This window comes from Elephas maximus, chromosome 4 (genome assembly GCF_024166365.1).
Source record: "Elephas maximus indicus isolate mEleMax1 chromosome 4, mEleMax1 primary haplotype, whole genome shotgun sequence".
Classification (NCBI taxonomy): Eukaryota; Metazoa; Chordata; class Mammalia; order Proboscidea; family Elephantidae; genus Elephas; species Elephas maximus.
The window spans coordinates 181,842,700-181,865,344 of record NC_064822.1 but is presented as its reverse complement, the minus strand read 5'-3'; the positions used below and the strand labels follow the sequence as shown (position 1 = coordinate 181,865,344).

Below are 22,645 nucleotides of genomic sequence, written 5' to 3'. Positions count from 1 at the left end.
TGGACGTGAAAGGGCTGAAAGGCTGAAGACTTTATTATTTACATGTAGAAAAAGACAGGCGAGTAGAAACTGAGGACGGAGCAGGGGCAGGGAGGCGACCGGGCTCAGTCGGTGATGATGAGTTCGTCCACCCCCCAGTCTTCATAGCTCCCATCTGGCAGGTAGCGGCGAATGATGATGGGGATCTTCCGGGCCCTGTGGCGGGGGGAAGTCACAGTGCATGAGGCTGTGACCCCAGCTCCGCAGCAGAAGACAGGTCACATGGGGAATGGGAGAGAAGAGAAGTCTAAGGAGCGACGTGGAATTGCAATACAAAGGAAGCTCCTGCACCCACAAGTGTGGGACAGTGAGTCTGGGATGGAGGACTGCCATCCGATGCCAGCTGGAAGAGGGAGCCATTGGTCAGCGCCCCCGCAGCAGGGAACAGGTACATCTGACAGCCAGGGGAGGATGTGTCTCAGCAGCACCGCCCCTTTGCCTGCCCCTTCTCCCTCCCTGCCCCGTTGGCTGATGCTGAATGAGCTCAGGATCCATGGAATGAGCACCACGCTTCCCTCCCTGGCCAGGACACGGAGGGCATGCAGGGAACCCCGAGACGCCTCCCAGGGCTCTGGAGCAGTGAACTACCACTGGGCGACTTACTTGAGTTCTTTCATGGCGATGAGCAAGGGGTCTGTCTCCCCCTCCAGCTCCACCATCACAGGGGCACACATCCTGTGGGTACAGAGACAGTTGTTGGGGAGACTGCAAACACTGGGAGAAGGCTCAGGAGGAAGCAAGGCTGGAGAAACTTCACTAATAGGGTGGGCATCCCAGTTGTCACCTGGAAAGGTCATTGCCTAGGAAGGCAGGCATGGTGGGGAAGGGCAGAGAGGCACTGTCACAGACCAGCCCCAGTGAGGGCACAAGGGTGGGGGACAGAACTCAATTTTCACTTTCAAGTCATTTAATTTCTCTCTCAATCTCAGCACCCTCATTTGAAAATGGAGGAAACAATCCCTGCCTTGCTGACTCAGTAGTGATGCTAAAATAATCATAGCTAACAAGCAAGTGCTAACTAGGTGTTCTAAGTACATACTTTCTCATTTGAGGAAGGTACTATTTTTATTTCTAAGGCACAGACAGGTTAGCAACTTGCTCAAGGTCACAGTCAGTAAGTGGTCACACAGTCAGTGTCACAGTCAGTAAGTGGTCACACAGTCAGTGCCACAGTCAGTAAGTGGTCACACAGTCAGTGCCACAGTCAGTAAGTGGTCACACAGTCAGTAAGTGGTCAGTCAGTAAGTGGTCACACAGTCAGTAAGTGGTGACACAGTCAGTAAGTGGTCACACAGTCAGTAAGTGGTCACACAGTCAGGGCCACAGTCAGTAAGTGGTGACACAGTCAGTAAGTGGTCACACAGTCAGTAAGTGGTCACACAGTCAGTATCACAGTCAGTAAGTGGTCACACAGTCAGGGCCACAGTCAGTAAGTGGAAAAGCCAAGATCTGACCCTCATGCACTCCTAACCACTTTTGCTTTAACTCCTCCCATTAAGGAGAAACATATTATGAAAGTGACAAATGTCTGCTATCATCACTATGCCACATGACATCCATCATGTCAGCTCTCCTGCCAAGGCCCTTCCCCAGGGCCTATCACAGGCTCCAGAGCCCAGAGCCCAGAGCCCAAGGCAGAGCATGCCAGGCAGAAGGGACAGCATGTGCAAAGGCACGCCATTCTGACCACTTGAATCCAAGCCCAGGAGCCAGGCCTCGGTGTCCAGCTCTCATTTCTCTCCTAGCTCATCGGAACAACCCCCTTGGTGGTCTCGCACTCCCAGCCTGGCCCCCTCCCCAGCCTCCCCAGAGCGCCTGTGACCATGGGGCACACCTGCTTATGATCCTTCCACAACGCCGGTGGCCACCAGGCCACAGCCCAACCTGCTCCCTGCTTGCCTTCCTAGCATCTTCTCATGCTTCTCCGCTGCTCCTACCCCATGTTCCAGCCTCACCAAACTACATAGTTCCCCGGCCACGTCATGCCATTTCCCTACGTGTCTTCTTACAGACTCCTCCTCTCCACAAGCCTGGGACAGGCTCCAGTGTCTCCATTTTGGAAGCCACATGCTGGTCCTCAGCGTCCCGACTCACTCTGCAGATGCATCTCCTGGCACCAGTCTCACTGCACACTACCTAGCTTCTTGAAGTTTTCCACAGCAGACCACATGTGGCTTAAGGCTAGGCCCAGCCCGTAAACCCCTGCTTAGCCCAAAGCAGAGGCTCCAGAAACAAGCAAGGAGATGGCGATTCTAGGCCATCTTGATTTTTCCAGCTCAAGTTCACACTAATGGAACCCAAACCTGGCTAGTCATCAGAATTACTAGGCATGTATGCTAAAAATACAGGTGAAGGGGCCTGAGAACCTGCATCTGCAAAGCTCCCCAGGTGATTCTGATAAGCCAGTCTAGTCTGAGAGGCGCTAGTTTACACCAAATAATTCATTAATTTTATTATCAAATATTTTGATTTCTGTTACTACCAAAAGCTTGAAAATTTTCAAAAGGCAGAGACCAAGTATTTAACTTTCCCTACATTCTTCCTCAATAACCACTTAAAACAGCCCCAAAATATAAACCTTCAAAGAATGGGGTAAGATGCTCTCCTGATCTGCACAGACCATGAGTAACCTGAGGAGCACCCACTCACTCAGCACCTGTGTGCACGCAATGTGTTCTGGGTCTCCGTGACCAGGACCACCTCCTCCACCAGACTGTAAACACGTGGGGGCTGGGGGGTTAAGTCTCTAATCATGCTCATGTCCCCAACAAAACCCTTAAGTAATCTGTCGATTACCTGGGCCTGCACAAATAAAAAATTTTTTTTTTATTTTACGTTGTCAACGAGTGGGCTGATAAACATCAGCCGCCAGGTGGTGATAATGACCCAGACTCAAACTTCAAACATAAGCCAAGAAATGCTTGTTCAGTGCATACTAAGTGCAGGGTCACTTGCCAGCTGCTCGTGGTATATAACACACAGTTCTAGCCATCCATGTGGTATGTAACACACGGCTCTAGCCGTCCACATGGTATGTAACACACAGCTCTAGCCGTCCACGTGGTATGTAACACACGGCTCTAGCCGTCCACGTGGTAGGTAACACACAGCTCTAGCCATCCACGTGGTACGTAACACACGGCTCTAGCCGTCCACGTGGTACCTAACACACGGCTCTAGCCGTCCACGTGGTACCTAACACACGGCTCTAGCTGTCCACGTGGTACGTAACACACGGCTCTAGCCGTCCACGTGGTACGTAACACACGGCTCTAGCCGTCCACGTGGTATGTAACACACGGCTCTGGCCGTCCACGTGGTACCTAACACACGGCTCTGGCTGTCCACGTGGTAGGTAACACACGGCTCTAGCTGTCCACGTGGTAGGTAACACACGACTCTAGCTGTCCACGTGGTACCTAACACACGGCTCTACCTGTCCACGTGGTAGGTAACACACGGCTCTAGCTGTCCACGTGGTATGTAACACACGGCTCTAGCTGTCCACGTGGTACCTAACACATGGCTCTAGCCGTCCATGTGGTAGGTAACACACGGCTCTAGCTGTCCACATGGTAGGTAACACACGGCTCTAGATGTCCACGTGGTACCTAACACAGGGCTCTAGATGTCCACGTGGTAACACACAGCTCTAGCCGTCCACGTGGTAACACACGGCTCTAGCTGTCCACGTGGTAGGTAACACACGACTCTAGATGTCCACGTGGTACCTAACACAGGACTCTAGATGTCCACGTGGTAACACACGGCTCTAGCCATCCACGTGGTAGGTAACACACGGCTCTAGCTGTCCACAAGCTTACAGCCCGGCTGGGAGCCCCCAGACAGCTCCCAGCTCCCCCTTCTAGTTACATCTCTTAACCAGAGGGCATATCACAGAAGGATTTGGACCAAGCCTCACCCCCAAAGAAAGGAAACCCCCTTTTATTTATTAGTGGTTAAACGTTCTCCTCAAAAACGTTTAAGTGCTCCACCACAAAGTGAACTCCGACCTTCAGGACTTGTCACTCAAGGCTTTAGTGACATCTTTCCCAAGCTTGTAGCCCAAGCCACCTGCCATCCTCATCACAATCCACACTTGCTGCCTCCACCTGGGCCTTTGCGTCTGCGTTTCTGGCACCTGGAGTACCTTCAAAACCACCTCCCTTTCCCTGTCCCCGCTTGAATTCTGATTCCTTCATGGGGCTTTCCCAGGGGCCCTAGAATTAGGGTTCTGGGTTTTGGGGTTTTTTTTAATACCTTTCATAAAGCGCGACCCTCATCTCCCCCACAGACTGAACACCTGAAGGACTGGGGGATTAAGTCTTTAATCATCTTCACATCCCCAACAGGGGCCGGCAGAGTGTTTTACTCAGAGTGTTCAATGACTGTTAACTTAATACAATCAGCCTATTTGTTTGAAAAATCGTTTATGAATGAGTCTTTCCTTGCTGGGCCATTTTTAGCCTAGACCAGCACTGCCCAATAGAACACTGTGATGACAAATGCCCCATGTCTGCACTATCCAATGTGGCTAGTGTGACGGAGGAACTGAATATTCAACTTGATTCAATTTGACTTAATTTAAGTGGCCACATGTGGCTAGCAGCTGGTATATAAGACGGTGCGGACCTAGAGACTCCTTACCCCAGTGGTGCCAAATGTCATCATATGGAGTGTTGCTAATTTCACCCAGAACAGCAAGGAGTGCGACGAGGCTGCCAGACTTCTATGGCTGCAGAATGGGTGAGAAACACTGTGGCTGCCATAAAACCCTATACCGAGGTGGACACAGTTGTCATCGGTACGCCCCAGGACCGGAAGAGATAAAGTCTGATGCTTTTTGAAAACTAGGGATGGGATGCCTGCCAGGATTTGACATCACTGCTCCTCCAGCACTCGTGACCCCTCAGGTCTGTACCCGTCCCCCACATACCTGCCATTTCCCACCCCGGCTTATAAGAGGTTTGGGGTGGGGGCTCCTTTCCTCTGCCCTGTGCTTTCCGACAGAGGACCTACTATTAGCATAACACCGCTGCCCTCTCTCGGCCCCCTTACCTACTCCTCCCCAGGGAAGGAGGAGTATTTTACCTGCCAGGTGAGCCTGAGGAAAAACCAGCATCTGTAACCCAGTCTCTTCAGTCCCTGCTTTTTTCAAAGCCACCTGCCTGCAGGGAAGGTGCTTTCTGGTCTGTTCTCCACTGTGCCACGACGTTCACAGGCAGGCTCTGGCCTGGCAGTCGCAGCCTCTGACCAGGTGAGATGCCTCCTGTTCAAAGCCCACATTCTCTGAGCCTCAGACATTTGGACTTCCACCAGTCTATGGTCTATTTCCTGAATCATGTTATCCTTCAACTGGCTCCAGACTTGGGAGAGGACGGGGGTTTTGTATAGAATCCCCAGAACCCCACACTGCTCTGTGCTTCCCCATATCTAGTATCCCCTCTATGTGGCGTGCCCTCCCCACTCCTCTGGGCTGGCCAGAGTCCACCCACAGTCAAGAAACACCAGAAGCCCAGTGGGAGCTGCCACCTGACTAACCCAGCCCACAATGGCTAGGGCTCTTCTTTTGCCTCATTAACCTGACAGGCAATCATGGAGTTCTGTGTATTTTTTGTGACTTTACTGTACTGTCATTTGACTTCTCAGAAGCCCAGGTGTCATTTCTCCTATAGATCTAAACTCCCTGAGGGCAGGGGTCCAGCACACAGCCTGGCACACAGGGACAGCAACATCCATGTTTAGAATCTGAGCACAGGGACAGTCTGTTTCCAGGGCCTGGCTGGGCAGGATCAGCAGAGGACAGAAAAGACACTCACGCAATCTGGAGGGCTCGGGTGCCCAGCACGCGGGCTCGCTCGTACTTGGTCATGTACGGTGTGGTGATCCGCTTCTGGTTGGCCTGCGGTCGCTCCCCAGAGGGCAGGATCTCAACATTCTCCTGGCCCTCCTAGACACCCAGATAGAAAAGAGTGAAAATTAAGTAGCCCTGGTAGTGCAGTGATTAAGCACTTGACTGCTAACTGAAAGGTCAGTGGTTGGAACCTACCAGCTGCTCCGTGGGAGAAAGATGCAGCAGTCTGCTTCCATAAACACTACAGTCTTACAAACCCTATGGGGCAGTTCTACTCTGTCTTATAGGGTTGCTACGAGTTGGAATCGACTCAACATTAAAGGAGGTTATCTCCATAACATGGCACATAGTCGATACTTAAAAAAAAAAAGTGTTGAAAAGAGGGAAAATCTCAGGGTGCATGTTTTGGGGAAGGAAGGGAAGGTGATGACGACAATGACCATAGCCATCGCTACCACTATTATTAACGCTTATTACAGGCCGGGAACCCTGCGACTGCCTTGTTAACATCTTATTTAGCCTCACAATAACCTTATGAGGCAGGGATTACAGTCCCCATTTTAGAGGCTCAGAGAGCTAGCTAAATCGGCCAAAGTCTCCGACCTAGTAAAAGGCAGGAATCACAATCAGGATCCAGGCCCGGTGGAGTCCAGAGCCAACTGCCTCATCCATGAGCAAGAGAAGCAGAGGGCCCGGAGATGGGACGGTCCCAGAATGCTGGCCCTACAAAAAGACATCCTGGAGCACAGAAAACAAATCACCCCAAGCAGGAAGCTAGGGACATGCGCCCCAACTTCCAGATAGGGTACTGAATCACTAGGTCAAGTGGCTAGAAAAGTCAGAAGGCAGAATACTTCTGTACGGTAGTGACATATTTAAAAATTATTTATTAGGTACAGTTTTATTTTCCTGCCCTGTGCCAGACACTGTCATAGGTGCTGAAAGGGAAAGAGCTTCCATTCTTAAAAAATTCATGGCCTAGCTGGGGAGACAAACAGAGTTTAATAGAAGAGCAGGTGCTACAAAGGCAGCACAGTGTGTGGCAAAGTTAACAAAACGGCGAGGAAACCCAACTCACACTAGAGGTCAGGAAGAGTGTGCAGAGATGAGACCTGAACTCTTCTAGAAGGTGAACAGGAGCTGCCAGGCCAACAAGGCAGGCGAAGGCATTCCAGGCAGACTGAATAGCTATGCAAAGGCACAGAGGAGGGAGAGAACACGCTCGGCTTGAAAAACTAAATGTGGGGTCTGATGCGAGCAAAAGGTGCACATAGGGTCGTAGGCAGGAGGATAAATTCTATAATAAATAAGGAACTAATTCAGCAAATATTTACTGAGAGTTTACCATATGTCGGTTAGTGTTCTAAATACTTGGAATAGAGCAGTGAGTAAGACAGATAAAAATTATTTTCCTTCGACCCCTCTGACAAGGGATCACAATACAGGTTTCCGGACAGAGCGGGAGAAAAATGCAGAACAAAATTCAAATTCACAGAAGAAGACCAGACTTACTGGTCTTACAGAGACTAGAGAAACCCTGAGAGTATGGCCACAGGACACCCTGCTAACCCAGAACTGAAGCCACTCCGAAAGTCCGCCTTTCAGCCAAAGATTAGACAGGCCCATAAAATAAACAATAACACACGTGAAGGATGTGCTTCTTAGTTCAATCAAGTATCCGAGACCTAATGGGTAACACCTGCCCAAAAGCAAAGACAAGAAGGCAGAAGGGACAGGAAACCTGGACAAACAGACGCGGGGACCTCAGGGTGTAAAAGAAGAGGAGGAGAGTGCTGACACACTGCGGGGATTGCAACCAATGTCACAAAACAATTTCTCTATAAATTTTTAAATGAGAAACTAATTTGCGCTGTAAACTTTTTACCTAAAACAAAATGGAATTGAAAACATTCTGCAAACCAACTGTTCAACAGCCATTGCTAAAAACTTACGATTAAATAAATTATATATATATTTTTAATTTCTTTCTCCTACAAAGCTTACATTGCAACGAGATAGGCAATGAACAAAATTAGTAATTAAATATTAATATATAGTATAAAAACAGAAAAAAGACGGGAGTGCCTGGGTGGGCAGGGAGTGAGGAGGGAAAAAATGCTGCATTTTTAAGTAGGATGGTCATAAAGGCCTCACTGAGGTGATATGTGGGTATCTAAGGGAACAGCATAAACCAAAGCCCTGAGCCAGGGTCCACCTGGCGTGGACAAGGAATGGCGAGAAGAGAGGTCAGAGAGGGAGCGGTGACCAGAGCATGAAAGACCCTGCGCGGTTTTTTGGCGTTTACAAGAGATGGAAAGACACTGGAGGGCAATTCTGAGCACAGGAGAAATACATTTGACTTAAAAGGACCACCCTGGGTGCTCTGTTGAGAACATTCTGTGAGGCAAGGACAGAAGCAGAGAGACCACTTAGGAAACCCAGAGTAACTGGTGATGTTTGCAGTTAGAAAGATGACTGGCGGCTGAGTGGAGCAAGAGCGAAGGCAGGAAACCAGCAGCGCATTTTCTACAGTAGTGCAAGCAAAAACCAATGAGCACTAAGCCAGCCTGGCGCCCTAGGGATGGAGAATCGGAGACAGGTCTGAGCTATCTCTAGGAGCCTGAATCAACAGGGCAGGGATGGGAACGGGATCGGAAGGATGGGGGATGTTTCTGACTCAAGCGATGGGTATTTGAGTGCCAAGCACAGAGAAGAAACCCAGGAGGAGGGGCTTCAGCTCCCCAGTGGACAAAAGGGAGCAGCACTCTCCCTCTGCCAGTCACACAGGAAAAGCCCTGTTTTATTCGTGGAGCTAGGAAACCATCCACCTAGTTGCTGGTGGTAGTCATCCTTGTCATCGCCCACCTTCTCAAGCCCACATCCAACCCCCCAAAATCCCTCTTTCATCTGTCTTCTTCACATCACCTCACCACCAGACCCCAAGTCCACGCCACGGTTCTCTCACTGGAAGTCCAGAGTTCCCTAATTGGTCTGCTTTTACTCTTGTACCTCTCCAAGCCATTCCTCGCTCTGCAACCAGAAGGTTCTTTCTAAAATGTAAACTGGATGATGCCACCCCTCCCAGCTCAAACCCTGTCAGTGGCTTCCCATTGTGTTTAGGCTACCAAAACTCTGCCTGATGTGGGCCCTGCTGACCTCTCCCCGCTGTTGTCACACCCGACAAAGCACCTAGCACACAGTGAGCATTCAAGACTTTATTGAATGAAGGAAGGTGATGTTTTACCCATCAGTGAACTAACTGCCCCAGAAGTCATGGACTGTGGACCAGCTGGGCAAAGGCCTTCAGGTCCACCACGCAGAGCTCCTCCACCACCCAGAACCAGTACGCTGCTCCTTCTAACTAGGGATGCTTGTGGCATGGGCCCCGACCACGAAGAAGAGGCAGATGTATTCAGGCACCTACCTATCACCTGCAGCCTCAGCTACAGAGGCGGGGGCCCGTGCTAAATACTGACCTCCTCGGCGTTCTCCAAGTCATCTAGCCCTTCGTCCTCCTCCACATCGTCAAAGTCGTCACCATCAAAGCTGTACAGGAAGAGGCCAGTTAGAGCGTCAGTTACTAGAATCAAAGACAACAGAGATCAGTGTCCTACCCAATGTCTAAGAGGTGCTCAGTAAGTGTCTACTTAATAAATCAATCACACTTCTGTTCAATTGTACTTCCTCCATCTTCCCACATCAGCCTCCAGATTTTGCTAGGACGCACTCATCATCAGTTTCCCTCTCCACGCGATCAGTCCCGTCAGCGTGTAAACACGTGCCTATTTCCCCATCTTAAAAAACAAAGCAAACCTCCCACTCTTTTCACTCCACGCAGGGCCCTATTTCCATGCTCCCCTTTGGAGAAAAATCCCTGAAACAGTTGTTCATCCTCAGTGGCTCCAATTCCTCTCTTCCCATTCTGTCGTAATCTCACTCCAATAAGACTTTCAGCACACCAACCCGCAGCTCCATCAAAAGGACTCCTTTCAAGTTCATTAATGACCTCCATGTTGCTAAATCCAATGGACAATCCTCAATCTCATTTACCTTGACCTGTCAGTTGGCCCATTAGACCACTCCCTCCCCATCGATACATCTCTTCGCTTGACCTCTAAGACACTTCACTCTCTTGTTCATGCACCTCACTGACTACTCCTTCTCACTCTCCTTTGCAGGTTTCTCCTCTTCCTTCTCACCACATATCTCTCAGTTTGTTGTACTGTAGTGGCTTGTGTGTTGCTGTGATATTAGAAGCTTTGCCACCAGTATTTCAAATATAAGCAGGGTCACCCCTGGTGGACAGGTTTCAGGGGAGCTTCAGACTAAGGCAGACCAGGAAGAAGAACCTGGCAGTCTACTTCTGAAAAAACTGGCCAATGAAAACCTTATGAATAGCAGCAGAACATTGTCTGATATAGTGCCAGAAAATGGGCCCCTTAGGTTGGAAAGTACTCAGAATATACTGGGGAAGAGCAGCCTCCTCAAAGTAGAGTCAACCCTGCTGATGTGGACAGAGTCAAGCTTTCAGGACCTTTATTTGCTGACATCATGCTTGGTAAAGTAGAGGGTCAGAGAAAAAGAGGAAGACCCTCAATGAGATGGACCTACACGGTGGCTGCAACAATGGGCTCAAACACAGCAACGAATGTGAGGATGGCACAGGACCAGGGAGTGTTTTGTTCTGTTGTACACAGGGTCGCTGATTTGGAACCAACTCAATGGCACCTAACAACAACCTCTTCCTCCAAGCACTCATGTTTGGAAAGCTCTAACACTCAGTCACTGGCTGTATCCTCTCCTGACACCTACCCTCCTGGTGATCTCACCTATTTCTTAGCTTTGAATCATATATATTTGCTGACAACTCCCATATTTTTCTCTTCAGAATCCTCTTCTCTACCCCACACATTCAATCCATGATAAAATCCTCTTGGCTCTACCTTCAAAATACATCCAGAATCCAACCACTTCTCACCACCTCTACTATCACCCCAGTTCAAGCTACTACCTTTTCTCACCTAGATTACTGCAATAACTTCCCAACTAAACTCCCTGCTTCTATCTTTGACTCCCTACAGTCTATTACCAACACAGTAGCCAGAGTGATCCTTATGAAACCTAAAATCCTATCACTTCTCTGGTCACAACTTTTTGATGGCTCCCCATTTCAATCAGAGTTAAAGCCAAGTCCTAACAGTGGTCCACAAGCTTATATAATTTGGCCTCCTATCACTTCCCTGACCTCATCCTCTACCACCCTCCCCTTGCAGGAGCCACACTGTTGGCCTCCTGACTGTTCTGCACACACTCCAGGCATACTCCTACCTTAGAGCCTTTGCTCTAGCTGTCCCATCTGCCCAGTGGCTAACACCTTCACCTCCTTCAACTCTTTGTTCAAATGACATCATCTCCACAAAGCCTTCTCTCTAGTAACTTTCCTATTTAAAACTGAAACCTACAGTCCTGCCCCCAGCTCTCTATTTTTACCATACTACTTTCCACCTCCTAACACACATTTACTTACTTAGCCTGTTACCACCGTGCTTCGCCCACCCCTTCCCCAATTCATTCCAAGCTTCTGGAATAGAGCCTGACACATAAATATTTGTTTAATAAATAACCCAATTCAGTCAAATTCAATATGACATGGATAAAACAGACTTCGTGACCTCAGTCTCTCACATCTGCCCTCTTCACCACTATTCTTGATCTTGGGATCATCCTACCACACCCAAAGAAGATAATAACAATCCGCTCTTTCTTCCAGGTTCTCTATCATGGCTGGAAGAACCACCCCAGTTCCTCAAGCTAGAAAATGCTCAACCTCCATCTCTCCTTTGCACCCACATCCTATCACCAAGTCCTGTCAACTCCATCTCCTAAAATCTCTCTGCACCCTCCTCCCTATTCCATGGTCATAATCTAAATTCAGGTCTCCATCCTTTCCCAGTTTATAATTTTGCAACAACTTCCTAACTGGTCTTTCTTTTCCAATCCGACTCTCCAAATCCACTCATCACAATGTATGCAAAGTATCTCTTCTAAAAAGAAAACCTAACTGTGTCGCCCCACTGCTTAAAACAACTCAATGTCCCCTTCACCTCAAGGATCAAGAATAAAGTCTTTAAAAAGGCACAACCGCCCTCAATCATCTGGTCTTTATTGTCTCTCAGCTGCCCCTTCCTGACATGTTTTGCTTTCAGAACACAAGCTGGTTTCCCAAATTCCCCCCACATCACACCTTGTCATGTCTCTGTTCTTTAGGATACATTGTTTTCTCTACTTGCAAGGCTCTCTGCCTTGTCCACCAGGCCAATTCTTAGTCACATTTCATAGCCCTTCACCACCTCTGTGAGGTCTCACCAGCCTCGCCCCTCCGGATTATTCCCTGCTACATACTTCTACTGCTACCCCATATTATCTCTTCATGGGCCAGTTTCATCTCCTAGAAAGTAGTCGCCTGCAGACAGGGACTGTGCCTAATTCACCTCATATTCCCAGTACAAGGCACAGAGCCCAACTCAGTGGCAGTCTGTTGAAAGACACCTTATTCACTGAATAAGGTCCCCCAAGCCTGGGCCTTTCTGTGTCTACCCTCCGGCCTGGTCTGTGCTCCTGGTTTTCGGCCCTTCCCTTCTGCAGCTCTGCCAATCCCTCAGTATCCCCTGTCCCCTCAGACACTGTCCCTAGACCCTAGCTCCTCAGTCTCTTCCAACTCAAGCCCCCAGTATCCCTGTCCCCTCAAACACTGTCCCTAGCCCCCAGGACCCCAATATCCCCATCCCCTCGGACACTGCCCCTAGCCCCCAGGGCCCCAGTATCCCCGTCCCCTCGGACACTGCCCCTAGCCCCCAGGGACCCAGTATCCCCGTCCCCTTGGACACTGCCCCTAGTCCCCAGGGCCCCAGTATCCCCGTCCCCTCGGACACTGCCCCTAACCCCCAGTATCCCCGTCCCCTCGGACACTGCCCCTAGCCCCCAGGACCCCAGTATCCCCGTTCCCTCGGACACTGCCCCTAGCCCCCAGGGACCCAGTATCCCCGTCCCCTCGGACACTGCCCCTAGCCCCCAGGGTCCCAGTATCCCCATCCCCTCGGACATTGCCCCTAGTCCCCAGGGACCCAGTATCCCCGTCCCCTTGGACACTGCCCCTAGTCCCCAGGGCCCCAGTATCCCCGTCCCCTCGGACACTGCCCCTAGTCCCCAGGCCCCCAGTATCCCCGTCCCCTCGGACACTGCCCCTAGCCCCCAGGGCCCCAGTATCCCTATCCCCTCGGACACTGCCCCTAGTCCTCAGGCCCCCAGTATCCCCGTCCCTTCAGACACTGCCCCTAGTCCCCAGGCCCCCAGTATCCCCGTCCCCTCGGACACTGCCCCTAGCCCCCAGACTTCTCAGTCTCTTCCGACCCATGCCTTCGCTTCCGTCCCTCCCTAGGTTCCCGCAAAGGCCACTCCGCTCCTGCACTCACTTGTCCTCGTTGTCTGACATAACGTCACCGCTGCACAGACCCCGCTCTGCACTCCACGGCCGCACAAGAACACACAAGCAGCGCGCCTCGGCCTCGCGCGGCCACCCGTACCCTGCGCCTGCGCCGTGACCCAGAGGCAATCACTTCCGGGAGGCTGGCCAGTGAGTCAATGCTCATGCGCCGAATGGCTTACGCACGTTACCATGGTAGCCAGAGCCGCTAGGTGCCGGCTCCAGTCGCAGAGATCGCAAAATATTTCTGGGGGGCTTCTGCGTCGGGTGCTCCTGCAGAGTCGTGGTGTCCGTCTCCGGGAGCTTACCCGCCGCTCTCCGCAGGGAGGGGGCACCCAGACACGTCTTCCTTTAGGGTGAGATTTCAACTGGCACATCACCCCATGGGTACTGCCGTGACCACGGCGATTTTAACGCTCCCTTTCTCCCGAGGGGACTTCCCTGCCACAGGCGCTGGGTCCCAATGAGGACTCTGTGTGTGTGTGTGTGTCAGGGTCGGGATCGGGCACTGTCGCGATATTTACTAGAGTCATCACGATTCTCCTGCCACCCAGATCCTCCACCTACTCTCCCAGACTTTGGGTGGGGTTGGGGGCAAGGAAACAGAGACTGGGACTAGGAGACAGGGGATGTGTTTCATTGTGTCTTTCCCTACTCAGGGCCCTCCCATGACTTCCCAGGAGAGGCTGGGGGCAGTAACCAAAAGAACGGGGTTCTGGCGCTGCCCCCAGCCAGCCGCTTACACCCCGGGGACCTGCGAACTGCTCAGAGGTCAGTGTTTGAAGGACACGAAGAGACAAGTGGTGGTAACTGTTAACCTCTGTAACTCAGTTCTCCCCTACATGACCTGTGGCTTAGTAATGGCGATTTTCATTTTACAGATGGGAAGTCTGCCCTACAGCTAGCCGGTAGCCAAAAGTCAAAGAGCTAAGAATTTTTGAGTAGGTAACTCCTGTGCATTCTTCAGATCACACTTGCAACTTCCTCAGGGAACCCCCCCCCCAATACCACCACAACAGAAGCACCTGTTACTGCCCTCACATCATCAAATACCTTTGTCTTCATTGTGCATAGCCCAACCTGTTGTCAGATATCTAGCTGTATCCGTTAGATTAATGTTCATCTCTCTCTAGATCATTACCTCCATCAGGGCAGGGATCGTGCCTGTTTCGGCTCACTGTTGGAGCTCCAGCTCCTGGCTTAATGAATACTTGCTCGTACATTCACTCAACAATTTTTTAAAGAGACCAAAATGTCGGCAGTTCGAATCCACCAGCCACTCCTTGGAAACCCTGTGGGGCAGTTCTGTTCTGTCCTATGGGGTCGCTGTGAGTCGAAATTGACTTGACGGCAATGGGTTTGGTACTGCGTGCTGTAGAAGTCCCTGAGTCGCACAAATAGTGAAGCACTTGATTACTAACCAAAAGGTAGGCAGTTCAAACCCACTCAGAGGTATCTCAGAAGAAAGGCCTGGCGATCTGCTTCCAAAAGCTGACAGATTAGAAAACCCTCTGGAGCATAGTTCTCCTCTGCAGCTCATGAGTCAGAACAAACTTGATGGCAGCTGGGTTGTTTTTGGTTTATATGTGCTTTAGACACTGTTTTAGGCGCTGGGAATATGGCAGTTAACAAAATGGGGGAAAAACAACAAAAATTCTTGTCCTAATGTAGCTAATCTAGCAAGAGGGTAACAACAAATCAATAAGTTAAGTATCTGGAGCTTAAATGGTGACAAGCGCCACCGAAAAGATGAAACAGGGAAGGGAGAGCAGAGTGTTCAGGTGCAGAATGGAGGAGGTACAAATTTTAATTTAAATAAGGTGGGGTGAAGGCATCTGCCTGCAGCCCAGTAGGCCTCATAGAGATGCTTTATCTTGCAGTGATGATGAAGGAATCCAAACTAACCAGCTTCCAACAGCGCCACATCATGGACACCATGAAAAGTAAGAGGTGGTCAGCAGAGACCTCCTGGGCAGAGGGGTTTGGGGCCACATTTTATATGCTCTTCTATATTAAGGGTTGTCGTTGTTAGGTGCCGTCAAGTTGGTTTTGACTGATAGCAATCATGTGTACAACAGAACAAGACACTGTCTAGTCCTGTGCCGTCCTCATGATCGTTGCTATGCTTGGGTCCATTGTTGCAGCCACTGTGTCAGTCCATCTCATTGAGGGTCTTCCTCTTTTTCACTGACCTTCTACTTTACCAAGAATGATGCCCTTCTCCAGGGACTGATCCCTCCTGATAACATGGCCAAAGTATGTAGGAGTGAGGGACCTCATTTAAAAAGACAAAGACTATGTAAATATAAATATATATTAACATGGTATCTCTGATCCTTGCTTCTGTGGAACTGACCTTGTGGGGCCTTGGTCTTTTCCCTGGACATGGATGCTGGCAAAATGACAAATCTCCTGCAAGTCTGGCTCTAGCCGAGCTTCCCAAGGGGTCAGAACCCAATGGAGACTTTCTGACCAGCCAAATAGTCTCAGCACCAACCAAACCCAAACCAGTTGCTGTCAAGTTGATTTTCACTTACTTCGTGCTGTTAGGTGCTGTCGAGTCAGCTCCGACTCACAGCAACCCTACATACAACAGAATGAAACACTGCCCGGTCTTGTGCCATCCTCACAATCGTTGCTATGTTTGAGCCTATTGTTGCAGCCACTGTGTCAATCCATCTTGTTGAGGGTCTTCCTCTTTTTCACTGACCCTCTACTTGACCAGGGTCTGGTCCCTCCTGATAACACACCCAAAGTACATGAGATGAAGTCTCACCATCCTTGCTTCTAAGGAGCACTCTGGCTGTACTTCTTCCAAGACAGATTTGTTCGTTCTTCTGGCAGTTCATGGTGTATTCAATATTCTTTGCCAACACCGTAATTCGAAGGCATTGACTTCTCTTCAGTCATCTTTAGTCATAGTGACCTTATAAAGCAGAATAGAACTACCCCATAGGGTTTCCTCTTTCTTCCTCGGAGTGGCTGGTGGGTTTGAACTACTGACCTTTCAGCCAGCAGAGAGTGCTAAACTAGGCTTAATTATGCTACTAGGGTGCCTCAGTCTCAACACAGGCATATCTGTAATCTGTCCCACCCTGTCACACACATACCATGTGAACTCTCCAAAGGACAGGACCAAGATGATTGGCTGATTCCCACTTAGGAAGAATACACCAAGCCTTCCCACAGCTCACCCCTCAACACAGAAAGCCCAAGCTTACTGGGTGTAACTTAGATCTGCTGGAAGCTATTGCCTTCTCTAAGGAAGGCATGTGCCTACTGGGAGGACACCTGATCAACCACAGAAGTGTAGGGAGGGAGAGTCAGAGAGGCAAATACTGGCAGCGTCTGCCTTGCACTGGCTATGGGAGGGAGGCTCCATCAGGCCAGTTCGGGGGTCAGATCTGCTTCTTCACCATGGACGAGGACATCTCGGGCCACCAGGGCCTGGTACCATCACTTATTTGAACCACATAATTCAGTAATCTACTAATAATGTGGTGTCAACTCTAGCATGACAAAGGAGCCCTGCTGGTGCAGTGGTTAAAGCGATTGACTGCTAACCAAAAGGTTGGTGGTTTGAAACCACCAGCAGCTCCGTGGGAGAAAGACATGGCAGTCTGCTTCCATAGAGATTTACAGCCTTGAAAATCCTCTGAAGTCGCTGTGAGTCAGAATCGACTTCATGGCAGTGTGCGGGTAGCATGACTACAGAGAGAGTGTGCTAGAAATTCCACTAAAAGTAAGTACTAAGGACTGGGTCTGCCCTGTTCACCACGGTAGCCTCAACACCTAAAACAGGTGCTCCGTATTTACTGCATTGGTGGTTAGCCCCACACCCAAGTACCTGGTTTGCCTGGTTTTATTCTCCTTAAAAAGTTTTCCTTTCCCCTCAGCCCTCTGTTTTTTATCGGAATAAAATATACACAACATAAAATTTGTCAAGAGTACCCAGGCCATGGTATTTTCAGTCGCAACATATGCATGCCAAAGCTGGACAATGAATAAGGAAGACCAAAGAAGAATTGACGCCTTTGAATTGTGGTGTTGGCAAACAATATTGGATATACCATGGACTGCAAAAAGAGCAAACAAACCTGTCTTGGAAGAAGTACAACCAGAATGCTCCTTAGAAGCAGGGTTGGCGAGACTGCATCTTACATACTTTGGACATGTTGCCAGGAGGGATCAGTCCCTGGAAAAGGACATCATGCTTGGTAGAATAGAGGGTCAGAGGAAAAGAAGAAGACCCTCAATGAGATGGATTGACACAGTGGCTGCTCAGTGGGCTCAAGCATAACAGTAGTTGTGAGGATGGCACAGGACCGGGCAGTGTTTCATTCTGTGGTATGCAGGGTTGCTATGAGTCAGAACTGACTGGAAGGCACCTAACAACAACAGTTCAGTGGCATTAATCACACTCATGGTGTTGTGCTATCATAACCAGTTTGTTTCCAAAACGTTCTCATCACCCTAAACAGGAACTCTGTAACCGTTAAGCAGTAATTCCCCATCCCCCCATCCATGGTAACTACTAACCTACTTTGCTGTATGCATTTGTCTATTTTAGATATTTCACATAAATGGGATTATACAATATTTGTCCTTTTGTGTCTGGCTATATGTTCTTTGAAAACAATTTCTTCCAACCTTTGGTGTTGAAGTCGGGTCTCTTCTAGAATCCCCTCTCTAGATCTCTCCACTTAACCAAATCCTACTGGTTGTTTTGTGGCTTAGCTCAGATTCTGTTGCAAGCCGCAAATCCCGCTCCTTCACCTGAACTCCCACAGTTACTCAGGCCATAATTATTTGCTGAAAGCCCCAGAGAAAGAGGTGGCATTTGGCACTGGACAGGAGAAACAGCGAGGGCATGGGAGGGACATTCTGGGAAGCACTGTATCTCTTCAGAGAAGAGAGAGAAATCCGCTCATGGCCTCGGTGGAGGGTGAGAGAAAAGGAAAGTAATGGCAGCTCCGTCCTTGACTCCCTTCCATCCTGGACTCCTCTCTTTCTCCCAGACCCGGCATCTGGCTGGTCAGCATCCTGTCTGCTTCACCTTCACACCAGATCCTGACACTGCCCACCTCGCCCCACCCTCACTGCGACCACCCAGCCTAGGTCCTCATCGTCTCTCCCTGACAGGTCTTCAGTAGCCTCAGAACTGGTCTCTCCGCCTCTGCCCTTGGCCCCCTACACTGTGTTTCAGCACTCCCCTGTGCAAAACCCTCCAAGGGCTTCCTGAGTCACACACAGTAAAGGCCAGTCTTTCCAGAGGCTACAGGGCCGTGCACTGTGTTGCCCTCCATGCCCTCTGACCTCTGCCCCCACTGCGCTCCCCTGCCTTCTGGCTGCCCTCAGATGCCCCAGGCCCATTCCCACCTCAGGCTTTTGCTCTGGCTGTTCCCTCCATCCAGAGTGCTCTTCCCTCAGATACCTGCACAACTGGCCTCCTCACCACTGTGGGGTCTTTTCACAGATGCCACTCTTCGTGAGGCCTGCCCTGGCTACCTCATTTAAACTTGTAAACCCCGCTATGACACTCCCTCTGTGCCATCCCTGCACTGTCACCATCTACACAGATAAGTTAGCTGCCATCAAGTCAGCTCTGACTCATGACAACCTTACGTACACCAGAACAAAACATTGCCCTGTACTGCATCATCCTCACGATCATTGGCATGTTCAAGTCCATCGCTGCACCCACTGTGCCGGTCCATCTCACCGAGGGTCTCCCCTGCCCTCACTGGCCCTCTGCTTCACCAAACAGGATGTTCTCCTCCAGCGGTTGTTCCCTCCTGATGACCCATCCAAAGCAAGTGAGTCAGGCAGTGTTCTGTTGTGATCTGTAAGATTTTCACTGGCTAATGTTTGGAAGTAGATCACCAGGCCTTTCTTCCTAGTCTATCTTAGTCTGGAAACGCCACTGAAACCTGTCCAGCATGGGTGACCCTACTAGTATCTGAAATACTGGTGATAGGGCTTCCAGCATTGCAGCAACACACAAGCCACCATAGTACGACACACTGACAGATAGGTGGTGGGTCACCATTTAACATACGATATGTTGTTATTGGGTGCTGTTGAGTCGATTTTCGACTCAGCGACCCCATGTGATGCAGCCAGGCTGTAATCTTTACAGGAGCAGATCACCAGGTCCTTCCTCTGTAGAGCAGCAGGGTACATCCAAACCACCAGTCTTTCAGGTAGCAGATGAGCACTTAACCATTGCGCCACCAAGTCTCCTTAACATACTTGTAACATACACGTTGTACTTATTTTATCATCCTCGCCCCCTACCCCAGGGAGGGGCAGGACTTTGTCTTACTAACACTTCATTCCCATCGTGCTGAGTGGATGATAGGAGGCTGGAAAGGCAGACAGGGGCCAGATCAAAACAGTGGATCGCGCTGCTCTGAGCTGGGCTTTACAGCGATTGAGAGGAAGGGACAGTCAACCAGATTTGAGGTGACACATCTGGCTGGCCTGGAGGAGGAGCATCAGGGGCTGCAGCGGTGGGGGTGGTCAGCAGGAGGGACAGGTGTCTGTCACCATCCAAACCGTCCCCCCCGCCCTGGGACCAAACAGGTTTCAGGAATCAATCCTGTAGAAATAAAAGCACCAGCATGAAGGCTTGATGAACAAGGATGTTTATTGCAGCATTGTTTGAAGTAGTAAAAAAAAAAAAAACAACCTGGAAACAACCTGAATTTCTAAAAGTAGGAGACAAGTTGAATAAATAATATATGCATTCTAATGACTAATAGCTATAAAAAATAATAAAAAGATGGATTGATCTGGAAAGATGTCCCTGATAAATTAAGTGAAAACGGTCTAATATTGAACATAATATAGTATGATCCGGTGTTTGGGAAAAAACCATATAGTGCACATCTGTCTTTGACCATGTTTGTATAAGCATTGAAAAGCATGGAAAGGGACCGCCAAATTGTTACCATTGCCACTAGGAGAAGGTGGGTTGCAAGAGAGCAGAGAAGACTCTTCGGTACTGTTTGACTTATTTTAAGACACAGGTGTAGTTTTTATAATTGAAACAAACAAAAAGAAGCCAGACAGACCCCCCACCTGACTCTGCCTTCCCCAGGAGGAGACCCACTGCCTCTGCACTGCAGCCCGACATTCAGCCGGAGAGTGTCCCCCACCAAGCAGCCGACCTCAGTCATCTACCTGCCTCCCATCCTGACTACCCGGCCCCACCTCCGGCCTGCCAGCATGTGCCAAGCCAATGGGGCCTACACTCGGGAGCAGTTCAAGCCTCAAGGCACCCGTGAGTGAGGGCCGGGGGAGCCTCTCCGACCTCCCTCCTGGGTTGGAGGGGAGAGGAGAGGGCAGCAGCGGAGCAATGGAATCAAATTCCCAGGCTTTTTACACTAGTGCTTTGAGCCTTGGCACATTAGCTTGGGGTGCGCAGGGCCCAGGCGAGACAGTTGGGCGGTCTCGATCCTCTTTTCCCAGACCTCCCTGATGTACAGCCGGCCGTCAGGTCTTGCAGCCCACTGCTCTCAAGTGCACGTTGTCCCTGGAATCCAGAGCTCCTCTGCACTCCTGCCCACTTCACAGAGCTGTCCCTCTGCTTCCCACTTGGCACCCGACCTAACATCTGGCCCAGAGCCCCCTAACAACTTTCTGCAGCCCCTACATACAGGCCCCCACTACAGGCATCGCCGAAGCCCCACGCACCTGAGTGGTCTTGGCCTTGCTCTGCACCAAAGCCATGTGGAGGTTTTGACAAGGGTCTTTTCTGTTCTTTCAACCCCTTCCTATCTTGACATGACAAGCTCAGGTGCCCCAGGGTAGAAAGTGTTGAGTCCGAAGAAGCCCTACCCAGGTTACTCAGGCACCCTGGAGCCAGCATGCCCAGTTGGGAACAGACCATGAATGGGGCTGCTTCACGCCTTAACAAGGCCATTTCTGGGCCCTATTTTTTTTATAGGAGATCTGGAAAAGGAGAAGCGAAGACTCCAGAATATCTTTGCCACCGGGAAGGAGCCAGGGGAATGCAAAAGGAAGGCCCCTCCAGTGCACCAGGAGGAGCCAGCCCCTGAACTGGACCGGTTTGAAGAACGTAAGCCTGTAGGGGGTACAAACAGGCTGGTGGAGGGAGCATGTGGAGGGGCCCAGAATCCGGTGGCAGGAGGTCTCTGTGGGTCACCGAGTGAGAAACACCATTTGACTACAGAGCCGCTTCCCCTCCCAGAGAGACCCCACTGCCCCCGCCACCCCCCACAGGAGCCTGTGAACACTGGTGGCCTTTCTCCTCTGTCCAGTGGTGAAGGAAATCCAGGAGAGGAAAGCATTCCTGACTGCCATGGAGGCCCTGGGGCAGGGCAGACAGTATCGGGGAATCATCCTTGCTGAAATTTCCCAGGTAGGAGAGACCACCAGGGCCGTGGGGAGTGGATGCGCCCACCACAAGTCGGGGCAGAGATGAGGTGGGTGGAAATAAAGGGTCAGCAGTAGCCACAGGTTTCAGAGGTCATGCTTTAGGCTCACACCTGCAGTGGCTTAAGTCCCTACCCCTGATGTCCAGCTTTCTGACACCCTTTGCAGAAACTACGGGAAATGGAAGATATTGACCAGAAGAGGAGCGAGGAGCTAAGGAAGGCTCTTACCACTGCTTCATCTGTCTCAGGAGACAAGAGCAGGGTCACTCCAACCTCAAGCACCAGAACCCACCCCTTGGCTGAACAGGCTCATCCCCCAGTCAGCCCCCAAAACTGGCCTTCAGCCATATTAAATGGTAGCATCGCACTCCCCTAGCCTAGGGTACCCTGGGCATATCCAGTAGCCTAGAAAATGGGCTACATCTCAAAAGAATGAGCGGACTCCTCTGACACTGGGATGTTGGGTCAGCTGCTGGAGCCTCCAAGAGACACATACGTACACACATTTAGTCTTTTCTAGAAGAGTCCTACACGTTGAAAGCCAGGCTAGCTTTCACCATCCTGGCCATGTGTCTAAGGACATTCCAGTGGGCCCTCTTCCCACCCCCAAGCCTCTGTGTATCCTGCACATCAGTCTTCTGAACTTTGGAATAAATACTTCTTCTTCCCTACTTGCCGTAGGACCTACTTAGTGGACTTCTTATAGTCTCGGGCAAATGTTTAACTACAACGATTAAATGGCCAATAAAACACGTTGAACATAGGTCATTACACACACCTCTGTTTTCAGAGGGATAAGACATATTTGTTCAGGGAGTTGGAGTTTTTTAAGCACAGATGGTCTCTGGCTACGTTTGCATGTATCAA

At 50.3% G+C, this 22,645-nt stretch overlaps 2 protein-coding genes across 2 annotated transcripts; one reads left to right on the top strand and one right to left on the bottom strand.

The window, feature by feature from the left end:
- POLR2F (RNA polymerase II, I and III subunit F) lies at positions 1-13,502 on the bottom strand. The gene is made up of 5 exons (XM_049884411.1): positions 13,366-13,502; positions 9,370-9,439; positions 5,859-5,989; positions 643-714; positions 1-195 (listed from the first exon to the last, which is right to left on the bottom strand). Exons 1-5 carry the CDS (start codon positions 13,383-13,385, stop codon positions 105-107), a joined length of 384 nt encoding a protein of 127 aa, XP_049740368.1. The 5' UTR covers positions 13,386-13,502; the 3' UTR covers positions 1-104.
- A 44-nt stretch (positions 13,503-13,546) lies between these two features.
- On the top strand, positions 13,547-22,461 carry C4H22orf23 (chromosome 4 C22orf23 homolog). Its single transcript, XM_049884410.1, has 7 exons — positions 13,547-13,732; positions 14,036-14,147; positions 15,257-15,319; positions 20,479-20,661; positions 21,328-21,459; positions 21,662-21,762; positions 21,945-22,461. Exons 2-7 carry the CDS (start codon positions 14,045-14,047, stop codon positions 22,152-22,154), a joined length of 792 nt encoding a protein of 263 aa, XP_049740367.1. The 5' UTR covers positions 13,547-13,732; positions 14,036-14,044; the 3' UTR covers positions 22,155-22,461.
- The last annotated feature ends 184 nt before the right edge of the window (positions 22,462-22,645 follow it).